The sequence below is a fragment of the Pezoporus flaviventris genome, unplaced genomic scaffold (assembly GCF_033815535.1).
Source record: "Pezoporus flaviventris isolate CSIRO_AGI_PZ_B2104156 unplaced genomic scaffold, CSIRO_AGI_Pfla_v1 ptg000667l, whole genome shotgun sequence".
Lineage (NCBI taxonomy): Eukaryota > Metazoa > Chordata > Aves > Psittaciformes > Psittacidae > Pezoporus > Pezoporus flaviventris.
In genome coordinates, this window is record NW_026893213.1 from 47,965 (window position 1) to 69,965 (window position 22,001).

At 43.9% G+C, this 22,001-nt stretch overlaps 1 protein-coding gene across 1 annotated transcript in view; it reads left to right on the plus strand.

Moving 5' to 3' along the window:
- The first annotated feature begins 1,489 nt into the window (after nucleotides 1-1,489).
- NFAT5 (nuclear factor of activated T cells 5) overlaps nucleotides 1,490-22,001 on the plus strand; it is a 63,331-nt gene continuing 42,819 nt past the window's right edge. Inside the window, exon 1 of the mRNA XM_061444075.1 lies at nucleotides 1,490-1,789. Within this exon, the coding sequence (XP_061300059.1) occupies nucleotides 1,717-1,789 (73 nt within the window). The 5' untranslated portion in view covers nucleotides 1,490-1,716. The remainder of the gene's footprint in view (nucleotides 1,790-22,001) is intronic.

Here is a 22,001-nt window from a genome sequence, read left to right on the forward strand (position 1 = left end):
TTCAGGACAGCAATGAAGTGGTAACAGCTAAATGCAGCCTGTGAGTGCTGTGGGTGATACACAACACTTACTGCACCCCCCATCCTCTGCTAAGGACCCCTATCATACCCACGTCAGCTGTCCCTCCTCCTTTACAGAGTGCTGCCCACCCCAGCTTCCCATGGCCTTGTTCTCAGGGTCTCAACTGCTTTTGGACATGGCACATATCACGTCTTCACCCTCACGGACAGCTTGTATCACATACAGCTTCTTCTTATCAGCTACCATGAAACTGTGCACGAAATGCCTTCAAGTGGGATTCCGTATCTGCCTCTCACATTGCTTCCCTTTCCTCCATTAACAAAAGGATAGTTTTGCTCTGGTAACATTTCCAGAATCAGCCCGCCAAAACCCTGCTATCTGCACACTCATCTTTCAGTAAGGGAATTTTTTGCCGAAGTTAAGAACTGCCATGCAGAACCTGGCAGTGGGACATCAACCTCTGAGAGTCAGCAGCCCCTCTGTGCCATTGCCATAGCTTCAGGAAACAGCCAGCCACAGGGAAATGTTGCCTGTAAGCTGGTAACAGAGTGATTACAGGAAAACCCTCAGGAAGATTTTAATTTGGGAGGATACTTGGGCCTGGCTTGAAGCAAATGAACAATGTCCTCACACGATGCCGTCTGCCCACTCCACTGGAGAAGGCAAGGCTCTGGGGAGACCTTAGAGCAGCTCCAGTGCCTGAAGAGGCTACAAGAAACCTGGAAAGGGGGTTTGGCCAAGGGCCTGTAGGGACAGGCCAAGGGGAATGGCTTTAACCTGCCAGAGGGGAGACTGAGATGAGCTCTTAGGGAGAAGCTCTTCCCTGTGAGGGTGCTGAGGCGCTGGCACAGGGTGCCCAGAGAAGCTGTGGCTGCCCCATCCCTGGCAGTGTTCAAGGCCAGGCTGGACACAGGGGCTTGGAGCAAGCTGCTCTAGTGGAAGGGGTCCCTGCCCGTGGCAGGGGTTGGGACTGGATGAGCTTTAAGGTCCGGGATGCCGTGTTCCTACGATTCCCATTCTGTTTGCTTTCAAACCCATGCTCCTTTACCTGCCACAACGCAGAGCTCTAGCTCCCATCCTCATCCCCACCCTTATGACCAACACCACCCCACCCAGCACCGCGCTCTCCCTCAGGGACCGGGGCCGGCCCCCGCTCCATTCTAGACGCTTCCACGCCCCCCGCCGCCACCGCGGCGGCTCTTCCGCCCGGCAGCTCCCCCGCCCTCCGCCACCCCTTCCCGCATGCGCACTGCGACGCTGCCGGCGACGGGGGAGAGCGCGGCAACGGGCTCTTCTGCGCAGGCGCGTAGGGCCAGCCCGGTGGGCTGTTCTATCTCCGTACCACCGCCCGCCGGGACGCATGCGCGGAAGGGCAGCGCTGGTGTTCCGTGTGCGCGCCTCAACCCCCGGCGGCCGCGCAGGCGCAGAGTGGCACCTGAGGAGGCAGTCGGGCTCGTTCCGTTGGGAGCAGCCGGTTACTGTCAGGGGTGGCGGTGCCCGGTCCCGACAGCGAGCGGAGCCCCCGGCCTGGCCCGACCCGGCCCCATTCGCGGCCCCGACGTGAGGAGAGCCGCGCTCTCGCCTGCCGGTGTCTCCCCTCCCTACCCCGGGGCGGCGGAGGCAGCAGCGCCCCCCTCCCGGCCCGGCCCCCTCCTCCCGCCGCCCCCCTCGCCCCTGCCGGGCCGCGGAGCTGCGATGCCCTCGGACTTCATCTCTCTGCTCAGCGCCGACCTCGACCTCGAGTCCCCCAAGTCCCTCTACTCCAAGGGTGAGTGTGGCACCGGGCCGGGAGGTGGGGCTGCGGAGGGGGAGCACCGTGCCCGCGCCGTTAAGTGCTGTTAACGGCCGGCCCTGCCTCCGGGCCCGCGCGTCGGGCGGCCCCCCCCTCCCGCCCTTCTGGCGCCGTCGGGGAGCTTCGCCCGCCCCGACCTCTTCCCCCCCCCCCCCCCCTCCTCCCCCGCCGGCGTGCGGGCCGCACCGGGATGCTCGGCCGAGGGGCCCTGGCACCCGCGCCGGGGCCGAGTCCGGCTCCCCCGGCCGCATTCCTGGCCCGGCCGCGACGGCCTCAAGAATGTGTCCCGACAGGTTCCTGCGCTCGGGGCCCTGCGGCGGCCCCCGCGGGAGCGGCGCCACGGCGGGGGGCTCCCCCACCCCACTTCCTCTCTCCCCGCTCCCTGCCTCGCCGCCGGTGCCGGCCGGGAGGGCGGCCGCGGCCCCGCTGCCACTCGCTTGACCTCGCCGTTTGGCGGCGCATCCGCAGGGATGCGGCTGGAGACCGACGCTGCCCCGATGGGGGCTGGTGGGGAGGCAGCGCCTTCGGCCTGGAGCTGCGAGGGCAGAGTAACGGGGTGCGGGCGTCTGCAGGCTTCCCGAATTTCTCGGGAGGGGGCTTCGGCCTCGGAGCGACCCTGAAGGCTCTGATTTGGGTTAGAAACTGGGCAGGGGGCCCCGAAAGTAGAGGGCTGGTTTCCGTTCCGGTGGTGTGTACCGATACCAGGGGCTTGGAGCATCCCTGGCTGTTAACTCTTGGAGCAAGTGTAAAACGGCATCGCTGGGGCGTAGGAAGTGGAGCCTAAGGGAGAACGTGGGGAATATTAAACGAAGAGAACGCCAGTTTTCATAGGATTTCTGTTCTGAGAAGCGCACACTCTCCGAGGGTGTGTGTGTTCAGAGAAGTGCTACATGCCACGCAAGTTCTTAACCTCGCCATTGCTTATTTGAGACTTAAGTCACTACAAGTAGTTTGTTGAGCACGTCCGCCCACAACACAGGTGGTGGGGAGCAGCTCTGCGGGGCATGACAGAAGAAATTGTCAGTCTTTTATTAGCCGGAAGGTACCTCAGCGGAGTTCTGTATTCTTACGGGAAAGATTAAACTTCTGAAGAATTTCTGGAGCTAACTGCAGTGTGCTCATAACTCAGAGTTGTGTGTTGTTAGTGGTGAAGCTATAAGAAATAAAAGGACTTTAACTAAATCAGAGCATACCTTTAAAGCTCTTAAAGTGCTCTAGGTTATTGTCGTGCTGTTTAGAGATCTTAAAAGTTAGCGCCAATTTGTAATAGCGTAGAAATTTTAAGATGTTCCTGCAGGGGCTTGAAGCTCTCCTGTTCCCTAACCCGTGCGTATGCCAGTTGATTTCAGTCCTAGTGAGGGTGGCAGAAAGGAAAAGAGTATTTTGAAGCAGGGCAGCTTGATTAAAAACACCGAGGTGATAAATCCCCATCAAAGTGACCATTTATTGTACTGGATATTTGAGAAATGTGCAGTGTGAATTTGTAAAAATTTTAAATAAAAATGTTCTATGTGAGTTACTAAACTTCTTTAAGGACTTGTGCTTAACTGGGCAGAACTTTGGAACAATTTGATCTTACTATGATTTTCCAACTTTTTTTATATTTAATGGAATGGCTGAGATCCTTTTCCTACCTGAAACAGACACTCAGACTGATTAATCAAGAGTGTATTTTTAATTCTGGTGGTGTTGATGCAAGTTCAGAGCTAGAAAAGATCTAGAGAGGGATGTTTGGTCCATCTCTATCGTTTTCTTGAGCGATGTTTAGGAGAGGCCATAATGAGCTGTTGGATCCAGCAAGATGGCACATGACAGAGGTGTCTGGAGCAGTGAGTGGTTATAAAGAGATTACAGCAAAGTTGGCTTGTCATGTTTTGTCATAATAAAAGATCAAGGAGATGTTAAGTTGAAATGCAGTTTAATTAAAATTTAGAGCCAATGAATACACTTTTCCAGAGTGAATAACAAAGCGATCGTCTCTTTATTGAGATGTATATTAGTATGATTTCTAGCTGGATTTAGAAAAGGTGGTTAGTGTTATCTAGTTAATCAGAACACACTTCAGTGTGCTTTTGGTTTTTTTCCCCTCTATATACAGATAAACTTACCCCATGGACAAATTTCTGGATCAGAGTATGAGTACAGCTGATGCGATAAAGGGAAAGGCCTGAACACAGTGAGAAAGCCACAAATATGCATTTGTGATGAGGGTGTGTTAGGAGCATGTAGCTTCTCATAACTGCTCTCCTTTTAGAAATGCAGCTACCCTGCAGTTTGGAATCCATCTTGCAGATTGAATTGGGGCCAGTAACTTCTCCTCTGAATTGCATTCCTGTGTGTGAGTTGGGATGGTTGCGGTTTAGTGATGCCCGTCTTGTATGTTTGTCCGTGGCGATCCCTGTGGTGTTCTGGAAATGCAGAGATGATGAAAGCAAGAGATTGGGGTGGTCCCGGGAGTAACGGGGTTTTCTAACATTCAAACCTCAGTTAAAGTGGAAGAGTTTTAGAGTGTTGATTAAAACACACTTGCCTATTATTAAAAGTGAAGTTCTATTTGAAACCCCAGAGAATCAACATGCAGCTTCTGCTAGTGCAGTTTTTAATGGTACAGTTTGTCCCCTTCTCTGGAGAGATTGGGTTGTGTCATCAGTCATGCTGCGTGTTAAAGTTTTGGCTTGTGTGGCCATCTCAGTTAAGATTTTTGTTTTCATATTCCTCAAAAAATATTAAGCAAGACTAAAAGCACACAAACCTAAGGCGACATGGCAGTACAAGCAAAGGGAGAGTCATTAGTTTAAAATCTCAGTTATTTCTTTTCATTTATGCATGGCTTAGGAAAGGGAATATTTTTCTTTGACTATTTGAATACTTCCAGTTTTCACTCTTCTAGTGTGTTTTCATGAGCAGTTCCAGCCAGTATGAATTCCCACTTGCTGAGTTCAAGCAGTCTTGTCCCCTGTCTGTTCCTTACTGCTCTGTGCATGTGAACTCTTGTGACAATGTGGAGAGCTGGGTTGGGGAACTGGTCATACTAAAATGAAATCTACTCTTCCCCCTATTCCTTCTCAACAACAACAAAAAGGAAAAAGGGAAGAGAAATGTTGGTTTTTAACTAGGTGAGTATCTTTGTCATGTTTGCTGTGGGTCTTTGTGAATGGCTTGTGCTGACTCAAGAAAAGGACATGTGGAAACTAGCAGTGGGGAAGGGTGGGACAGCTTCTTTCAGCAGCAGTGCCAGCTTATATTGGCTTAAAATGATAGTGAAACCATACTTAAAGTTGCAGGCTTCTGGAATATGACTGATTATAGCTGCTAGAAATAAAAAGAAATATGAAGTCTTGATTCCAAGGCCTGTTGCTGAAGCTTGTCCCCACAGCTCCTGAAAAACTGAGTTGTGCTAAGGACTAAAACCTGTCTTGTGATGTTTAATCAGTTGGGTTTTTTTTGGAAGTATATCCTTTGTAACCATTGCAGAAGTATGGTATCTCCTAACAAGAAAGTAGACATCTACAAAAATATATGCATTTTTGAATGCTGAAAATCTTTAGAATGTAATGGGTTTAATTCCCATCTTTACATAACATACTGTCCTATTTGAAATAAAAAAAAACAAATGTGCATACAAATTAGTAATGTAGTAAAAAAATCACTGGAGCATAAACCATAAAACCTTGAGGCTAGTTTTTTGCGGTTGAATATCATATGCACCATTCAGATACAGCAGTTAGCTATTCATTGTCAACAGGCAGAGCTGAGAAACTGTGGTTAAAGGAGTTCATCAGGTGTCAGGTACTAAAGCCAAATTGATTAAATATGGGATTAATTTAGCAAATATATTCATTTTAAACAAATAAAGTGTGTGTTTGTTAATACAGTTGCATTTTTGAACTGCAGCAAGTTCATCCAGAACTTTTTGTTTGTCGTCTCCTCCCTCTGATTTCTTTTTACCCAGCCGAGTAACTGTAAAACTGTGAGACTTTCTGGAACTTGGAAGCATCAAGAAAAATGTTTGTAGTCTCCTAAATAACTCTTTTGTCCTAAATATGTCATATAGTTAGAACTCAATTTTCTTCCATGATTAAATGTTACATGACAGTAATCTACTTGTATTTACTGAGAATTGTTGGTACAGCACGTGGTTTTGGGTGAATTTTTTTTCTTTTTCCTACCAGAACTTTTTTCTTTCCATGATCCAGAGGATAACTCTGGTAATTGAATTATCAAAAAGGGATGGAGCAGATGCTTTATAAAAACAGGAAGAGCCTGCTTTTAGTTTTGAACTTTAGCTAGTACTAGCAGATTTTAGGAATAGAAATAATACTTAGCTTCTTCTTGTAATAATACTTAGCTGCTTTCTAGCTTGCAGAAGGTGCCGTGCTGGACAAGGAGTGCTGAGTGATGGACTGCATGCACCCGGCTGCTGCAGCTCTGCCAGCTGACCCCAGCACCTTCTGTTTTAAGTGAAGGAACCAGTTAAATTCTGTGTCAGCCCTGTAAATGTCTATTTCTACTTTGAATCTTACTAGTTTATTAGCTATAAAAACAAAAGTCTGGAAAATATTGCTTCAAGATGAGTATGTGTGGTGCTGGGATAAGGAGAAGGATTTTGAATTCACAGCTTTCCACACTGTAATTTGAATATTCTGGTGACAGAGCTGTTTTAACAGACCACTTACCCTCCCATCTGTTCTCACCCATGTGCTGTTCTCTGCATTGTGCCAAAACAATTGCTTTTTGTGGTGGCAAGATGAATGGGATTGGGAAACCAATCTAGAATGAGTATCCTGTACTTCTTGATAAGATCCAGGGAGAACAATGTTAAAAAATCCTAAGTGTGCTGCTGCACAAGTGATGGTGTGAGGACAAGAAAAGGAGGTTTTGAGGACTGGGATTAAATGGTGGAGGAGGTAGGAGATAAGGTAGAACTGAAAAACTGGCTTTGCAATGGAATGAAATGCTCCTCATGTTGTGCCTTCTGTTGCATTTGCTGCGCCTGTGCTCTTGTGCTTACACCGTGAAAGCCAAGCTTTCTGCCTGGGCTGTTTTTCTGGGGGATAGATGAGGGAATCCATGTCTGGAGCTTGAGAAACTGGGCAGGGTATAGCAGCACCTCCCCTGCTACAGGTGTGAACGGAACAGTGCAAGACTGTTCCTGCCATAGGCTCTCCGGTGCTTGCTTCGAGAATATATGTAGTGTAAATGTGTGGTGTGGGTCAAGGAGTAAAGGGATTAAGAGGAGTTAAGTAAGCTTTTTCTTTAGTTCTAAGACTAGTTGGGTTTTTTCATTGTCGGTTTTACTCATTTTGGATACTTAACATCTGTGGAAGTAAAGATGTTTTATTTTCCTTTTGGAGAATCTCCATATATTGCCCAACACTCTTGTCCCATTTAAGTTTAGATATTCAAAGAAACCATGAGTGGAGAAAATATATTTCAATCCCATGGAAAGATCTGAATATTGCAGTGGGGAGCTGGAATTTGACTTGGTTTAGTGAGACCTCAGTGTCAGCATGGCCACTTGTCAGAGTAGTGTGTTTGCAGCGGTGGTTTCACAAGAAAATGGGCTCTGGTGCTTTGTCAGCCTGGCTGCTGCTTTTGAAGCCTGTGGGCCGTGAATGTGTGGTTCCCTGCAACCAGAGGTGTTTGGTCCAGACTTCTACTTGCAGAGTTAAACGGGTATGTTTTATTATGTTGTCTTTTATTTCAGCAATCTTGGAGAGTTCTCAGGGACCCAGAGGCTAGAAAACTGATTTAAGTTACAGTGCAGATATTTCTGATCGTGGATGTGCTTTAGAGGAAGACGTGATTTTGCAATAGTTCCCATCCATTTTAGTCTATTTTCGGCTCATCACATTCTTTGCTGCCAGGTTATGCCACTCAGCATCCCTTATATTATATCAATCAGCGGCATCACACCTTGCATTTTATTTTGTTCTGGAAAGTTCTTTTTGCACTTTTGACGCTTAGCAGAGATCTGAGAATCTTTAGAATGTAAAAATATGTAAGTCAAGAGTGCTTGTGCTTCAGTTAATTCAGGATTGTGCTTCATCATGTTTGAAATCCGCTGTAACTGCTCATAAGGGGAATCCATAGGGAACTGCTGTTCAGTAGTCAAGAGGTATAATTTTTTTATCTCATGTTTTCCAGATTGTAGGTTAGGATTTTTCTATTTTTATAACGCATCTGATTTTTATTTCTAAGTTTTTGACAGCATAGTTACCTTTTGGGGTCTGTTGACTAAAAATTGTAGTTAGTTTGAGGCTTGGATTTTTTTTTTTTTCCTGATTTTTGCACTGGTATGCATACTATTTAGTTTTATGTGGAAGTATATTTCTTTTGAGTTGGAGAAAACAAAAGAGAAGTAATGCGTTCTTTTATGCAAAAAAGGCAGTGGCCTGAACTCATTTTGAAGTGTAGATAATGCTGGTAAACCCTAGAGGGAATTGATGAGTGTCCAAAGTGCAGGTGAAGTAAGGCATGTGATCATGTCTCTGCAGTTTATCACGTTTGTTATCTTCTCTGGGTTTATGTAAAGAGCGAACTGATGAGGTTGAATATTCGGACAAGTTTTGGCTTTCTCGTCTGCAAGTACAGCAATTATTTTAGGAACTGACTGAAATGAACTCTTGGATCTAACTTTAAACTCTGGTGTAAGAGCAGATTCTGATGGGCACATAAGAAAATCTTAAGTATTTGCGATTTGTGAAAGTGTGCAGTGCTTTAGCAGTGTTGGATGGAAATGCTCAGAATCAGTTGCATTATGTTATTAACTTGTGTAGTTCTGAGTGATTTGTATAGTGAATATCATCAACTGAACTAAGAGGAATGTTTTCACTGTTTATATAAATAAACTCTGAAGAATTGTTCTCCAGTTCCCTCAATTACTTGTCCCTCCAGTAGTTGGAAGGGTAACCTGACAAAGTTTATAAAACTAATGCAGTATGCCAAAGTAATGCAAAGTTTTGATGCTGAAAGCAGATTTGAGTTGCTGTGAAGTTCAGATTGTTTGGCAAACAAAGGGAAGCTGGACAGCAGTCCCTGTTAACGTCCAGACAAGGTGAAGCATATAGGAAAGATAAAGACAGTAATAAATGTTTTCAAGTATTGGAGTTCCATTCCTGTTCAGAAACTTTGACATTACAAGCCAGTTGTTTCAGCCTCTCATTGTCTAGAGGCCTGTGTTTTTTTGTATGTATTCACTCAGCAGAAGAATCTAAGTTTTGATAGCTGCAGAGTTCAGTAGCTTCTATTAACTGTGACAGTTTCTGTTGTCTTCTGCTGAGGGAACATGACCTTCTAATGGGACTGTTAACTGGTAGTGGTCATGCAAACGTCTTTGTGAAGTGGGGCAGGAAGATGTGAGTTGTAAGTTCCAATCTGCCTCTGCTAAAACTACATTCTGCTTCCCTGTGTGCTTCTCCTGGGAGAGTGTTGATGGCAGCAGTGGCTCCTCCTGAGCTGGAGGCGGTAGTGGAGTTCTTGTTGAGCAGGACTGCACACCTACATGTTTAAGTAACGTTGAGTACCACTATTAACATGTGTTTCACAGTTCAGTCAGTACATCTGCCTTTGCAGTGAGGTTCCTTTGTGTGTATGTGATACATGTCTAACTATGCCTGGCGCTCCAGGCATACTTAGCAGGTTCTAACTGTTTTAAACTCCTCTCTGCTGCGTTTGTTAAGAGTCATAGAATAGTTAAGGTTGGAAAGGATCTTAAGATCATCTAGTTCCAACCCCCCTACCATGGGCAGGGACGCTTCACGCTAGACCATGTCTCCCAAGGCTCAGTCCAACTTGGCCTTGAACACTGTGGATGGGGCAGCCACAGCTTCTCTGGACAACCTGTGCCAGTGCCTCAGCACCCTCACAGTGAAGATGAATGCCACACCACCCTCATTCAACCTAAACCTCCCCTGTTTAAGTTTGAACCCATAATAGATAGTGATAAGTGATGAAGAACTTCCACCATCTCGTCTGTGAGTATATTTCAGTGTGATCAGTGCCTTTCCTTAGCCTGTGTGCAGATATCATTTGGGAGTAGATCTTACTTTGCTTTTCTTTTAGGGCATCTGAGTTCTGGACAGGGCCATTTTTCTTGGCTTGAAACTTGAACCACCCCTGGAATGGATTTGCTTTTTAATCAACTGGGAAGGAAAAAAAAAAAGTTTTCTTATTTTGTTGTCTGAAAAGATTCAGTTTAAGCTTCCATAATTTAGTTATTTGCTGCCACTTAAGTAGGAACGGTTCTTTTGGAGGTGTGGCAGCAAGGAAGGGATTATATTGTTTAGAGTACCCCTTGCTGTGCAGGTATTTCAATACATTAATACAATAGCAAAAGAATTCATTTAGGAGGATTACTACCATTCTGCACCTGATCTGGGGAGTTTACAGGCTTTATTTACACTTCATTCAGCTTTTAGATATAGAGGAAAGACAGCTGAAGTACCCTGGGTGTTTGCAACAAACACTTTATATAGTGGGTTACTAGTTTTCTTGTTGAAGAAACTCTGAGTACAATTTTTTCCCTCCCTGAGAAGGACAGTAAGGGAAGACAATCAGGCTGAAGAGATCTTTCAAGTTTAACAGCATATGACTTCTGAGAAGCTGGTCATAGCAGCCTATAATAGCTCAGTTTCTTGGGGAGCAGGGTGGGATAGTCTCAGGGAATGCTGGAATCCTCTGTAGGAGGTAGGCTGTGTTCATCCAGATGTAATCATCTGCACGCTTGCTATTTATCCCCATGAACTCTAACCCTCAGAGGACTTGCCTTCTGTTATGTTGTCTTTCCTTGACTTGGTGTCAAGGTTTAACATAGACAAGGTCTTGCATGATTTAACTGGAGATACCAAACTGAAGAAGATTTAAATGAGGGGGAGAGGAGTATGAAAGCCAGGAATGGTATAGCACAGATAAATAGGCTGTGCTTGTTTATTATTTTTCATGGCTTCAGAGATAATATGTGCCCAATGCAAAGTCTAAGCAGCAATTTAAAACAAAAGATGATGTTGTGGTTCAAGCCCAGCCGGTAACTCAGACCTGCGCAGCTGCTCTCTCACTCCCTGCCTTCTTCCCCTCCTGCCCCCAGAGGGATGGGGAGGAGAATCGAAAGAATGTAAATCCCACAAATTGAGATAAGAGCAGTCCAGTATCTAAGGTATAACACAAACCACTACTGCTACCACCACTAATGATAATGATAAGGGAAATAACAAGGGGAGAGAATATAAAATGAAAACGGGAAAAGAAAACAATAAACACAAGTGATGAACAATACAGCTGCTCACCACCCGTGAACCAATACCTAGTCCAACCTGAGCAGTGATCTGGGCCTTTCGGGTAACTCCCCCCGGTTTCTGCACTGGGGATGATGTGCTGTGGTATGGAATACCCCTTTGGCTAGTTTGGGTCAGGGGTCCTGTCTCTGCTTCCTCCTGGCTTTGTGTGCCACTCCTCATGGCAGAGCATGAGACTGAAAAGTCCTTGATTGGAGTAAGCATTACTGAGCAACAAATAAGACATTGGTGTGTTATCAGCATTATTCTCAGGCTAAAGTAGAAAACCCAGAACTGCACCAGCTATTAAGAAGCAGAAAAACAACTGTTAGAGCTGAACCCAGGACAGATTGCTTTTTTTCCCCTTCTCTTCTGTACACCACTTAGTTGTGGAAACAGTTGAAAAATGCTTTGAGTGGTAAAAGGATAAATGGTTCAAGAAGCTGTTAGATTTGTAGAGGGTATATCTATTTATGGAAACCTGTAAACTGGGGAGTTAACCTACAGTAGGGCTGCTGTCAGTCCATTCTCCACCTAGCCTGTAGTTGTGCTTGGGATTGCCCTGACTCAAGTGCAGGACCTTGCACTTGGCCTTGTTTAACTCCATGAGGTTCACGTGGTCCCACCTCTCCAGCCTGTCCAGATCCCTCTGGATCTTACCCCTTCCCTCCAGTGTTTTGACTGCACCATACAGCTCTGTATGGTGTCATCAGTAAATATGCTGGGCATGCTCGACGCCACTGTCCATGTCTCCGACAAGGATGTTAAACAGCATGCACCTCATCAGTTGCATCCCTCTTTATCTGCAGCCTAAGGGAGCCTTGGTGCGTATCAGGAGCACTGCTTGTTGGGAAGAACATGGGGCTCGTAGTAATGAGAGACAGCCTGCATGTTTCACATGCTTTTCGTGCAGTCACAAGGCATCTCAGAGCATGGCACACAAGTCCCAGATTACCTGCTCAGCTTTCTGTCACATTTAGCACTACAGCAGCTATTGTAGCAGAATAGCAGTGTTACGGACAGCTTGTTCAAAGTAAGCTTTTACCAAGCCAAGGTGCTACGGTTCCATTTCAAGGCATTAGTAAACTGAGGGTTGGGTGGACTCCTCTGTGCCTCCAAACTTGAATGGTGCTTGCACCTAAGGAATGAGCATAACTGTGTTTCTGGTGAACTTTGGTTCTGAAAACAATCCTGATGTTTTAACATGGTTGATAAATAGCTAATAATGATACTCTTTGGTCATACTGTATTTGGATTTCTTTGAACATTTGAGAAATTAAGTCTTTGAGGTGGTAGAATGTGAAGTTGGGAAGAAAACCAACTCTCCTTAAAACCCATTGTAGTATAGAATCATAAATAACTAAATGCCATTGTTACGACAACTGTATCCAAGAGTGTTGCATGGGAAAATGAGGTGATTTGAATTCCTTAATTGAATTTTTATACCTGTCATATTTGGATTCTTTCCAAACATAAGCTTAGCTCAGTTTCCTGCATGCTATCAGATTAAAACATGGCAACATCAGATTTACTGTTTTTAATTCTTACAGCGTTGTGAACGGATTGATTTCCCCCCCCCCCCCCCCATATTTTTATTTCCGCTACCATTTTGGGTTGTTTGAGAGAACTCTTGTCTTTAAATGCTACTCCTTATATGTGATTAAAGCCTTCCAGAAATGTTGCTGAAGAGTTAACTTCATCAGAGCGGTACCCTGTTGTGCATGCATGTACTTTTCAATATGTCATTACCAATCCGTTTCTTGAAGTGGCAATTACTAGATAATGATGTTCTATCTTTTGGAGGTGTGTAAAATTGCATGCAAACAAGACACAGGATTTATACTGCCTGTCTACATTTAGAAAAGTACTCTTTGAGCTGTGAATGGGGATGACTGAAACACAGCCAGGAAAGCTTTATTTGATATTTGGATGGATGCCGTAAATAGAATTCAGCTAACACATGCCTTTGTCAGTTGTGGAAATTCAACTTTAAAAGGGTTAATTTCTCAACCCTGTCCTGCTGTTCAGAATCCTGAATATTGAGATTAACAGCTTTTCTGAAGGTTAGTGGAATACCACAGTAGCTGGTTTTGTTCAGTTGTGAATTGCTTGCAAAATTACCTTTTTAATACTAGCAATTTTTGCTACTCGTGCTTTAAAAAAAAAAGGCAAGAAACAACATTTAGGTTTCATTTTTAAGTACAAAAAAATAATGATATTACAGCTGTGATAAAAGTTTAATGACTTTGGTTAATAATAATTACTGATCATCTTTCTTAAAATAGAAGGTCTGTCTTCCAGCAAGCTCTTCTCTCTCTTTGCTAACACACTATAATGTGCATTTCAGTAGCAACATTTGCAGGCAAGATTTGGATTTTACAGCGTCTGGTTCTAGATCATCAACACAGAGTGCTTGGATCCTCTGCTGATCCTTCAAAGTGGAGCTGCAATGCCATAAACTTTTTAATCATTAAGTTTTCTAATGTGGTCAGAACCATGGCATCTGCCTTTCCCTATGTGCTTATGAGTTGTGTTGATTTAGGGTTTGCTGCTTTTGTCTGAAGCCAGAGGGAACTGGAAGGAAGATTTTCTGTTTGGCTGTGTAAAACATCCTTGTATACACTGCAGTTTCTTTGAAAACCTGCCACTGTTGCTGTAGCAGCAATATAATTCTGCCAGCATTGATAATAACAGGAGCACTGGCGGGAAGACTTGCTTCCAGTCCTTTACTGCTTTACCATCTACAAATGCTCTGAATATAATGTGGCAGATAAGAGGGAGGGAATAGTAGTACTCTCTAGTTGTTTCCACTGACCTCTCCTTAGACGTGCTGCTGAAATGAAAGCACCAGTACAAAGTCAGGAAGCATGCCAAGTGTCTTCACACCTTCATTTGAGAGATGTGTGAAAAATAGTGTTCTGGGTACTGCTGGAGAGCCTGTTCAGGATACCTTAATGTCTACAGGACAGTCTACAGGCTGTAGTCTTTACATATTTTAGGTACATTGTTGATTTGAACAGAGTGCTGTGTTTAACCACATTATTCTGAGATATACTTGAAGACATGAAATAAAGACATTGTTTTAGTGTGTGTTACCTAGCGAACCGAGCGCTGTATGAGATCAGTTTGACTATGTACTGTTGCTGGCTGGCAGGGGAGCCTGGGAAGTTATGTTCTTCTTACAACTACTTGCAAACTCAATTTTGCATTGGCAAAAATAGGAGTAATCAGGCTGACAACTTTGTAAAATGTTTGATGGTGTCTGCATCAAGACTATAGTCTTTTGCTGAGCATCATCTAACTGTTCTAAGATTCCTTGAACTACAGTCTTTTTCTTGCTTTTTGACTTTTTTGACATGCAGTTATGCAACAAGTATCTTCATGGTGTAGTGGAACTTGGCAGAGAAGGTTTATGGTTGGACTCAATGATTTTAAAGGTGTTTCCCAACCTAAATGATTCTGTGGTTCTTTGAATAGTTGCTGCTTTTTGTCTGTTATGTATGCTCAAGTAGGGTCTTCCCTTCTTGCTTGGTATGAAACTTAAACCTGCCTTCAGGGCTGTTTGCCTCATTTTCACTACTGCTAAGCAAGCCTGTGTTAAATCTACTGAAGTTGTAAAGACGTTAGGCAGCACAGAAGCTGTGGTAGTCTGTAACGTATCATAAATCTTCTTTTAACAGATACAGAACAAAAGCTGATTTACTCTTTTATGTCGTCTACTCTTCTTCCAAATCTTTCTTGTAACTTTATAATATAAAATCTCTGCTGTTCCTCAAGCAGAGCTGCCATTGCCTGCAGTTGTGGTGAGTCTCACTTATGCAAGTGAAAGTTTTGGGTCTCCTGTGGAGTACTTGAAAAATACAACCAAACTAAAAAGAAAGGGGAAAAAAACTGCACAAACCCAGACTCCCAACAGCAACACAAACACGATGCTAGAGTAGAAAGTACTTTAGCGGTCACAGGTTCGTCTGGCCTGTGCCTGTCTCAGGCTGTTTCTGTTCTGGTTTTATGCACTTGTCTGTCTCTCAGTCTACTAGTTGCCTTTCTCGACTCTCAAAGCTTCCTCTGTTGAGCTGCTTACTGGGTCCTGCTTATCCTGCTTTGGCTTCCTGTCTGTACAGTCCCTGTTTGGTTCACCATACCAGTCCTGGCATGCCATCTTACGGGGTAACAAAGTATTCTGCAGGCAATGTACAAATTGTTTCATTTGTGCAAAGGTATAGGTATGCATTCTCAATGTAGCTGTAGTAATGTTTTGTCTTGTTAACTTCGAGGCAAGCTGTATTTTCTATAGTTTTTGTTTATTTATGTCTCTGTTTTCACTGCAGAATGTAGTCCAGTGTATCCTCATGTTACTTCTTCCAGTTTACCCTAGATGAATGAAGTAAGAGCAGTCTCTGTGCTGTGAAGGATGGACTATCTTTGTTGGTTCTCATGCCTGTACTTAAGGGTGGCCTAAGTTTTCTGAAACATATCCTATGTTCTCTATGCTGCAATAACCAAACCCATTCAGTAAATGTTTTTTTTGGGTTCTGCAGAAAAACCTGCTTGTCTTTGGTGAGTGTATGGAGGGAGCCATGGGGAGGGCTGAGAACTGAAGAGGCTCATCAGCCACCTCTTAGGGGTTCTTCCTGGCAGGCAGAAGTCTCTTCACAGTATTCCCACACCAACCTTTTTGCATACAGAAAAATCCACAAGGGTCACATGGCACTAACATTTAGCAACAAAGCGAAGCTTTCATTCGATGTTGAGTGTTTAGAGCTGATGTAACACTATCCTTGTTCCCCGCATCATTCGTTAAAAAACTCTTTGTGAACTAAGCTGTGGTGGTGGAATCAGTGGCATACAATCAACTCAACGATGAAACTGTATTGTTCATCATAGATACTAGACTTCTGAGTAGAGCAGAACTTGAAGTTAAACAAACCAACCTCGGGGTCTTCTGACAGATTCAGAGAACTGAACTTTTTAGGTGTAGAATAGATTCTGGGTTTAGCATCTCTTGCCCACAGAAGTTTCTGAGAGATACACAGCTGCACATTCAGTTTTATGGAAATGCAGCTACGTTTGGAATGAGGAGGGGTCACAGTCAGGCCCTTAGCTGACATTTGGAACGTTGGTAATACAGGTTTAGCCCCAAACTCTGTCTTTACATAGACTGATTGGCATCATAGAATCTGTATACATGTGTGTATGAGTACTCTGAACCTGATCTGTCTGCTTAGCTGGGGATGTGGTGAAATATGAGCATCATTATTTTTTCTTTTTTAGAGTTGTTTTAATTTGCTGAGCATGTTTCTCCACTTTCCTCACTTACCTCCCGTGTAGGAGAGGCTACTTGAAGATTCATGTATTTCTAATTGATTTTTAATCTTCATTCCATATAAACAACTCTCTTTGCCTGCTTGCTTGGTTGTTTTTTTGATCAGCTTAGAGTACATCATTAGAAGAGATTTCTGCTTAGATGCTGCCAACTGATTAGAAGAATACACCAAGGTTTTTTCTTAATCTCTGGTATGACTGTCATGTGCTGCAGTGAGGAAATGGCCTTGGAAGAAGCAGCCAAATCTGTACGGGTATTAAAACATGTTGAGATGGGTATCAGTGGGGATCAAATGCACAGCGTCCAGTGCAGGGAGCTTATTAAAAGACAAGGATTAACTTTGCTGTTGTCCAGGAGGTCATGGAAGTGGATGTACCTACCCTTAAAGGCAAAAGCCACCACCACCACCAAGTGGAAGATGCCCTGTCTCTGCCTCTGTTGCAGACAGGCTGGTTTTCATTGTCACCCGTTTATTGATTGTGCTCTCCCACATAATTGCCTTTAGAGTAGGAAGGCGGTCATTACCGTTTAGCCTAGGGCTGGGGATAAAAGGAGTGCTGCTTAAGGATCCCCCAGCGTTAGAGGGGGTGAAGTCACAGGAGAAGATCCCCATGGTGGAACAGGCAGACAGACGGGTAGCCTGCGGAAGAACAAGGAGAGTTGGAATGGAGGTAGAAGCTGTAGCTGTAGCAGAGTTAAATGATGTCTGCCCTCTTTGTTGTGAAGAGGGAAACTTCAGCAAAAAATGGGATTTTTCACATCATGATCAGAAATTGATTTAGAGGGCATTACGTGCAGTGGAAGGATGTCTTCATGCAAAGGCAGACGCAATACTTCTTTCCTGGGTCCCTTTTTTTGTGTTCTTAGCTGTGTGTTGTCAAAAATAACCTGCTAACTTTCCCCCACTATTTCAGGTTTAACTGGTTATTCCACTGAAATTGATGACTTGAGCCTCCCCAGAACAGGAGGGTATAGGGGGAATTGCATGCCTAAAAATCAGAAATGGCTGTTCTACTGCCTATTGCTCTCTTGGTTCTGTAGCAGGATTCTCTGCACCTGTAGCAGTCTGAAGATGACCTTTCCAGATGGTGATATTGGTCTCCCCCTGCGTTAGTTATGACCTCGTTTGCTAGCAGGTCAGGGCAAAGTTCTGCATCACATTCGTAACTTGGCTTCCATGTGTGGAAGTTCAGGATGGCCTGGCCTTGCTCCTGGTACAAAAGAGCAATGCACAGGGAAATCATTGGCCTATATAAGCCCATTCCACAGCGTTTAAGGCGCTCATGGCAAAATGAGGATGCCGGCATTCATCATGGATGAGCCTGCTGTTGCTTTTGAACATTGAAAATGGGTATTCTCTGCTGGTTGATGTATCTTCTGTGCACCAAGTGCTGAGTTATGAGAAGAAGCTCTCTGGTCAACCAAGCAGAAGGATCTCAGTTAAATTTGGGATAGGGTAAGAAAGCCTCACAAAAGTTTGAGGATGGAAAAGTCCTTGGGTAGCATTGTGCACTAGTACTAACACAGTGCAAGTTAATGAGGCACTAAATTACTAGAAATGGCAGTTCTTAATCTGTACATCTGAAATTCCTGTGTAGCTGCAATGGAAAAGTCAGTCAAGATTCATTAAAGGTAAGCAGCTGTAGAAAAGGCTTGCAAGGGCTGCTTGTGATAGAGTACTGGATCCATGTGTACTTAGTTTGCTGTGTTACAGCTGAACTGATTATTTGCAACTACTTTCATTAGCTCTTCTGGGGAAACTGCTTCTCTTTCCTCTTCTGCCTTCCGTACTCTTGAAGTGACAGCATCTATTTCTGTTTCAGTGTTAAACTTACGTTATTTAACAAGAGGTCTTCTACTTGAAAGTGATTTCTGTTGTGACCATAAAAGGTCATTTTAAAATGAGAATTCCTGTTTTGTGTTAGGAGGGAGAGCCCTCTCCATGGTGGGAATACGTATGTTTTGGAAAAAGTGGGGCTTTCTTTGGGACATGTCCAAAGCTGGTGACTTCTCACAGAATCTTAGAGTTGTCGTAGCGCTCCTAGGCAGGAAGCAGTTGTATTGTGGTCCCTTTGCTCCCATAAGCTTAACTGCTATGTTCCTAAGAATAAAGTTTAAACAGAATCACAGTTTCTTATTTATAAGGAAGCATCTAATGTTGCTGGTCACAAGGCATGGTCTGTTTCTGAAAGGTCCTTTGATACTGTGGTGATGAGAATGGTTTAAAAATTTCAATGTAGTGTTTTCTGTTGGTGGTGATGGGGGAAAGCTGGAGTACTTAGATTTTGGTGCAAGCTCAGGTACCTGTCAGCTGGGTTAGTCTGTGTGTAGGAATCTAAAAACATTCCTACAAAAGGCCCAAATGTCTGTGTGCAGTGAGGTGGATAGAGTCAAATAGGAAGAGAAGGAGCGCCTACAATTGTGAGCTTGCCATTGTGATCCACCAGCATTCATGCAATCACAGAATCGCAGACTGGTTTGGGTTTGAAGGGACCTTAAATCTCATCCAGTTCCAACCTTCTGCCATGGGCAGGGACACCTTCCACTAGAGCAGCTTGCTGCAAGCCCCTGAACAACGCCAGGGATGAGGCAGCTACAGCTTCTCTGGGCACCCTGTGCCAGGGCCTCACCAGTCTTACAGGGAAGAACTCCTTCCATACATCCAACCTAAATCTTCTCTGTTTAAGTTTGAACCCACTGAGATCAGATCAGCTTCACCCACTGCTTCTTGCCTTCTGTGGGTTATTTTGCCTGCATCTTTCCGAGTCCTCTTCTCTCTCCTCCTCAAAGACACAGCTCCTGTCACAAGCTGTTGGGACTGATCCAGATATGTGTTGACCCAAGGAGATGTTTTTGTGGTGATGGATGGTGATGCATCCAGCCTTTTCACAGGTAGCTTTTGTTCAGTTCTCTCAATTTCAGCTGTGTGCAGCAGTTTAAATGAGGTGAACATACCTTCTAGGAGTGCTATATATATACTTTTGTGTATCTTCAGGTTTTGTTGCTGCTCTTGCAGCACTTTGGGAAGAGTGGTGGGGATACTTTTCACCTGAGACAGGATGCTGGCTTCATTCCCATTGATAGCTAGGTGTGCTGGAATGCTTATTATTTGGTTTGGGTGCACTGTTTTTGATGTGCTGCAAAAAACAGTCAAGTCTGGTATAATATTACTTAATTATTTTAATATTTCAATTCTGAACGCTTTGTTTCAAGCAATACACTGGCAAAAACTTATCTTCCTCTGACTGAAATTTGGCATTTTTGGTTATTGACCTAATTGTCCTGCTCAGTATAGCCTCATGAAATGCAGCTTTCTGAACTGTCAGTGTGACTGGCAGGAAGATCAAAGTTACAAGCAGCTGATCTCAGATAAGAGGTTATAAGGATAGAATAATCGGATAAAGGGCAGTTGAAGAAATTTGACACTTGCTGTAAATCTGCCTCTCCCCATGTGTCCTTGATTTCAGTAGTAGAATTTGCAAAGCCTGGGCTCATCTAGTTAGTTTAGTTATTTTGAGGGAAGGTATGAGATTTGGGAGTTTATTGTAAATAGGGTGTGTACTAACTTATTACATGAATGCAGGTGAAGGTTTATATGTGGAAATGAGTTTCTGTGACTCAGCTGATCATAAGTAGCTTGTTATATTGTTTGTGTGTTGATCTTATTTAAATTTATATACCCTGAAAAGTATATATATATAATATAGATATTTTATATATCCTGAAACACATGTTCCTTTCTTCCGGTATGGTGAAAAAAAATGTGTTTGGAGAAGATGCTGGATATAAATGGAGCTACTGCTAGAAAAAACAGCCCAGAATCTTCAGGTCAATTAATGTATTTGTTGAGAGGGTTTGAAATGAGCAATAAGTTACAAGACACCTTTTACTGTCAGTGAATGAAATTTCAGTTGCTGCTTCAACACAGTGCTAAAAACATTCCTGCTGAAACCAGGATTTTGTCTACATACTTTTTTTTCTTGTTAATTAAATAGAAATATGTAATGATGCTGAATTTTTCCTTTTGCCTTCAGATGTAATGCTGCATTTACATACATCTTTTATTTTTTTTTGTGGGTGTTTTCCACGTGAGTAGCCTTAAAATTATAGCAGATAATTTCATACACTTAATGTTCTTGTGTGCGCGCTGGTGTAAAACATGGCAATGGAGGTGAGCTGATCAATAGGAGCTTTAGCTATTTAAATACAGTATCCGGTGTGGAGGGAAACTGTATCCTCTGGGAAGAATTAGCTTCCTTGCAACAACTCTAGTCTTTCTGGAATTTGTCAGTTTTTGCTTTAACGCTATTTATAGTGCAGCATATATAAACACTGGCCTGTGTTTAGGTGAAAACACAAAAGTTTCATTTGAAGTCTGGTGTGTGCAAAGCAGGTTTATTGCTTTCTTAAGCTTTCTTAAAGATACCCAAACAATTTCAGATTCTTCAGAGAAGTGTTGAAGCGATAGTTCGTAATAATCCACTGCACTAAAGATGTGTTTTAGACTGTGAAGCTACATCTGTTCTCATGAAAGGTCAGGAGTTTGTGTGGGTTTTTTTTCTTTTTTTTTTCTTTTTTTCCTTAAAGTTTGGGTTTGACCTTAAACTTCTGCCATGTGTTCATAGAATCCCAGCCTGGTTTGTGTTGGAAGGGACCTTAAAGCTCATCCAGCTCCTACCCCTGCCATGGGCAGGGACCCCTTCCACTAGAGCAGCTTGCTCCAAGCCCCTGTGTCCAACCTGCCCTTGAACACTGCCAGGGATGGGGCAGCCACAGCTTCTCTGGGCACCCTGTGCCAGTGCCTCAGCACCCTCACAGGGAAGAGCTTCTGCCTAAGAGCTCATCTCAGTCTCCCCTCTGGCAGGTTAAAGCCATTCCCCTTGGCCTGTCCCTACGGTGAGGTGTGTGAGTTTCTTAGATGGCTTAGCAGGAAGAATTTGTTGCAGGGTGCACCTTGAGCTATGATCACTCTTTGTCAACACAGCTGACTGGGCATAATTTTCCGTATGGGAGGTTGTGACAAATACCTTGGGTGGCATTTACAGTGCAGCAGCTGCTGCAGCACTGAGCATCTGCCTCTGGCTCAGCAAGCCTGGGTTTTACTAACCTGTAGCACCAGTGCCGCCCAGAATAAAGGCTGCTGCTAATTTACAAGAGTTTGCTGTCTGGAGCTATTGTATGAACTGCTAGCTGCAGGGGCAATTATAGTTCAAGGTGCAGGGATGTCAAGTAGGGAAGCACCCTCTTTTGTCATAACTGTATTTTTCTTCAGCTCATATTTGTGCTTTTTGTTACTGGGACAAAATCTGAACCTTCCATTCTTTAGTCTCTTGAATTAAGATACTCATCTTGAAGAACACTTGCAGTTCAGAAGAAAAGAGGACCACACACATCTTATGGTTTCCAAATGCCACATTTTATTTGGAGTATTTTTTGACGTATTGAGGCTAGTGGCCAAGCTTACAGGAGCCATTCAGTGTGGACATAAATAAATGTTTCCTCTGAAACTGCTTGGGCTTTTGTGGTTTATAGAAGCTTTCTCAGAATCCAGCATGTCAAATAATGAACATGTGCAAATATGCAGCACTGGCTG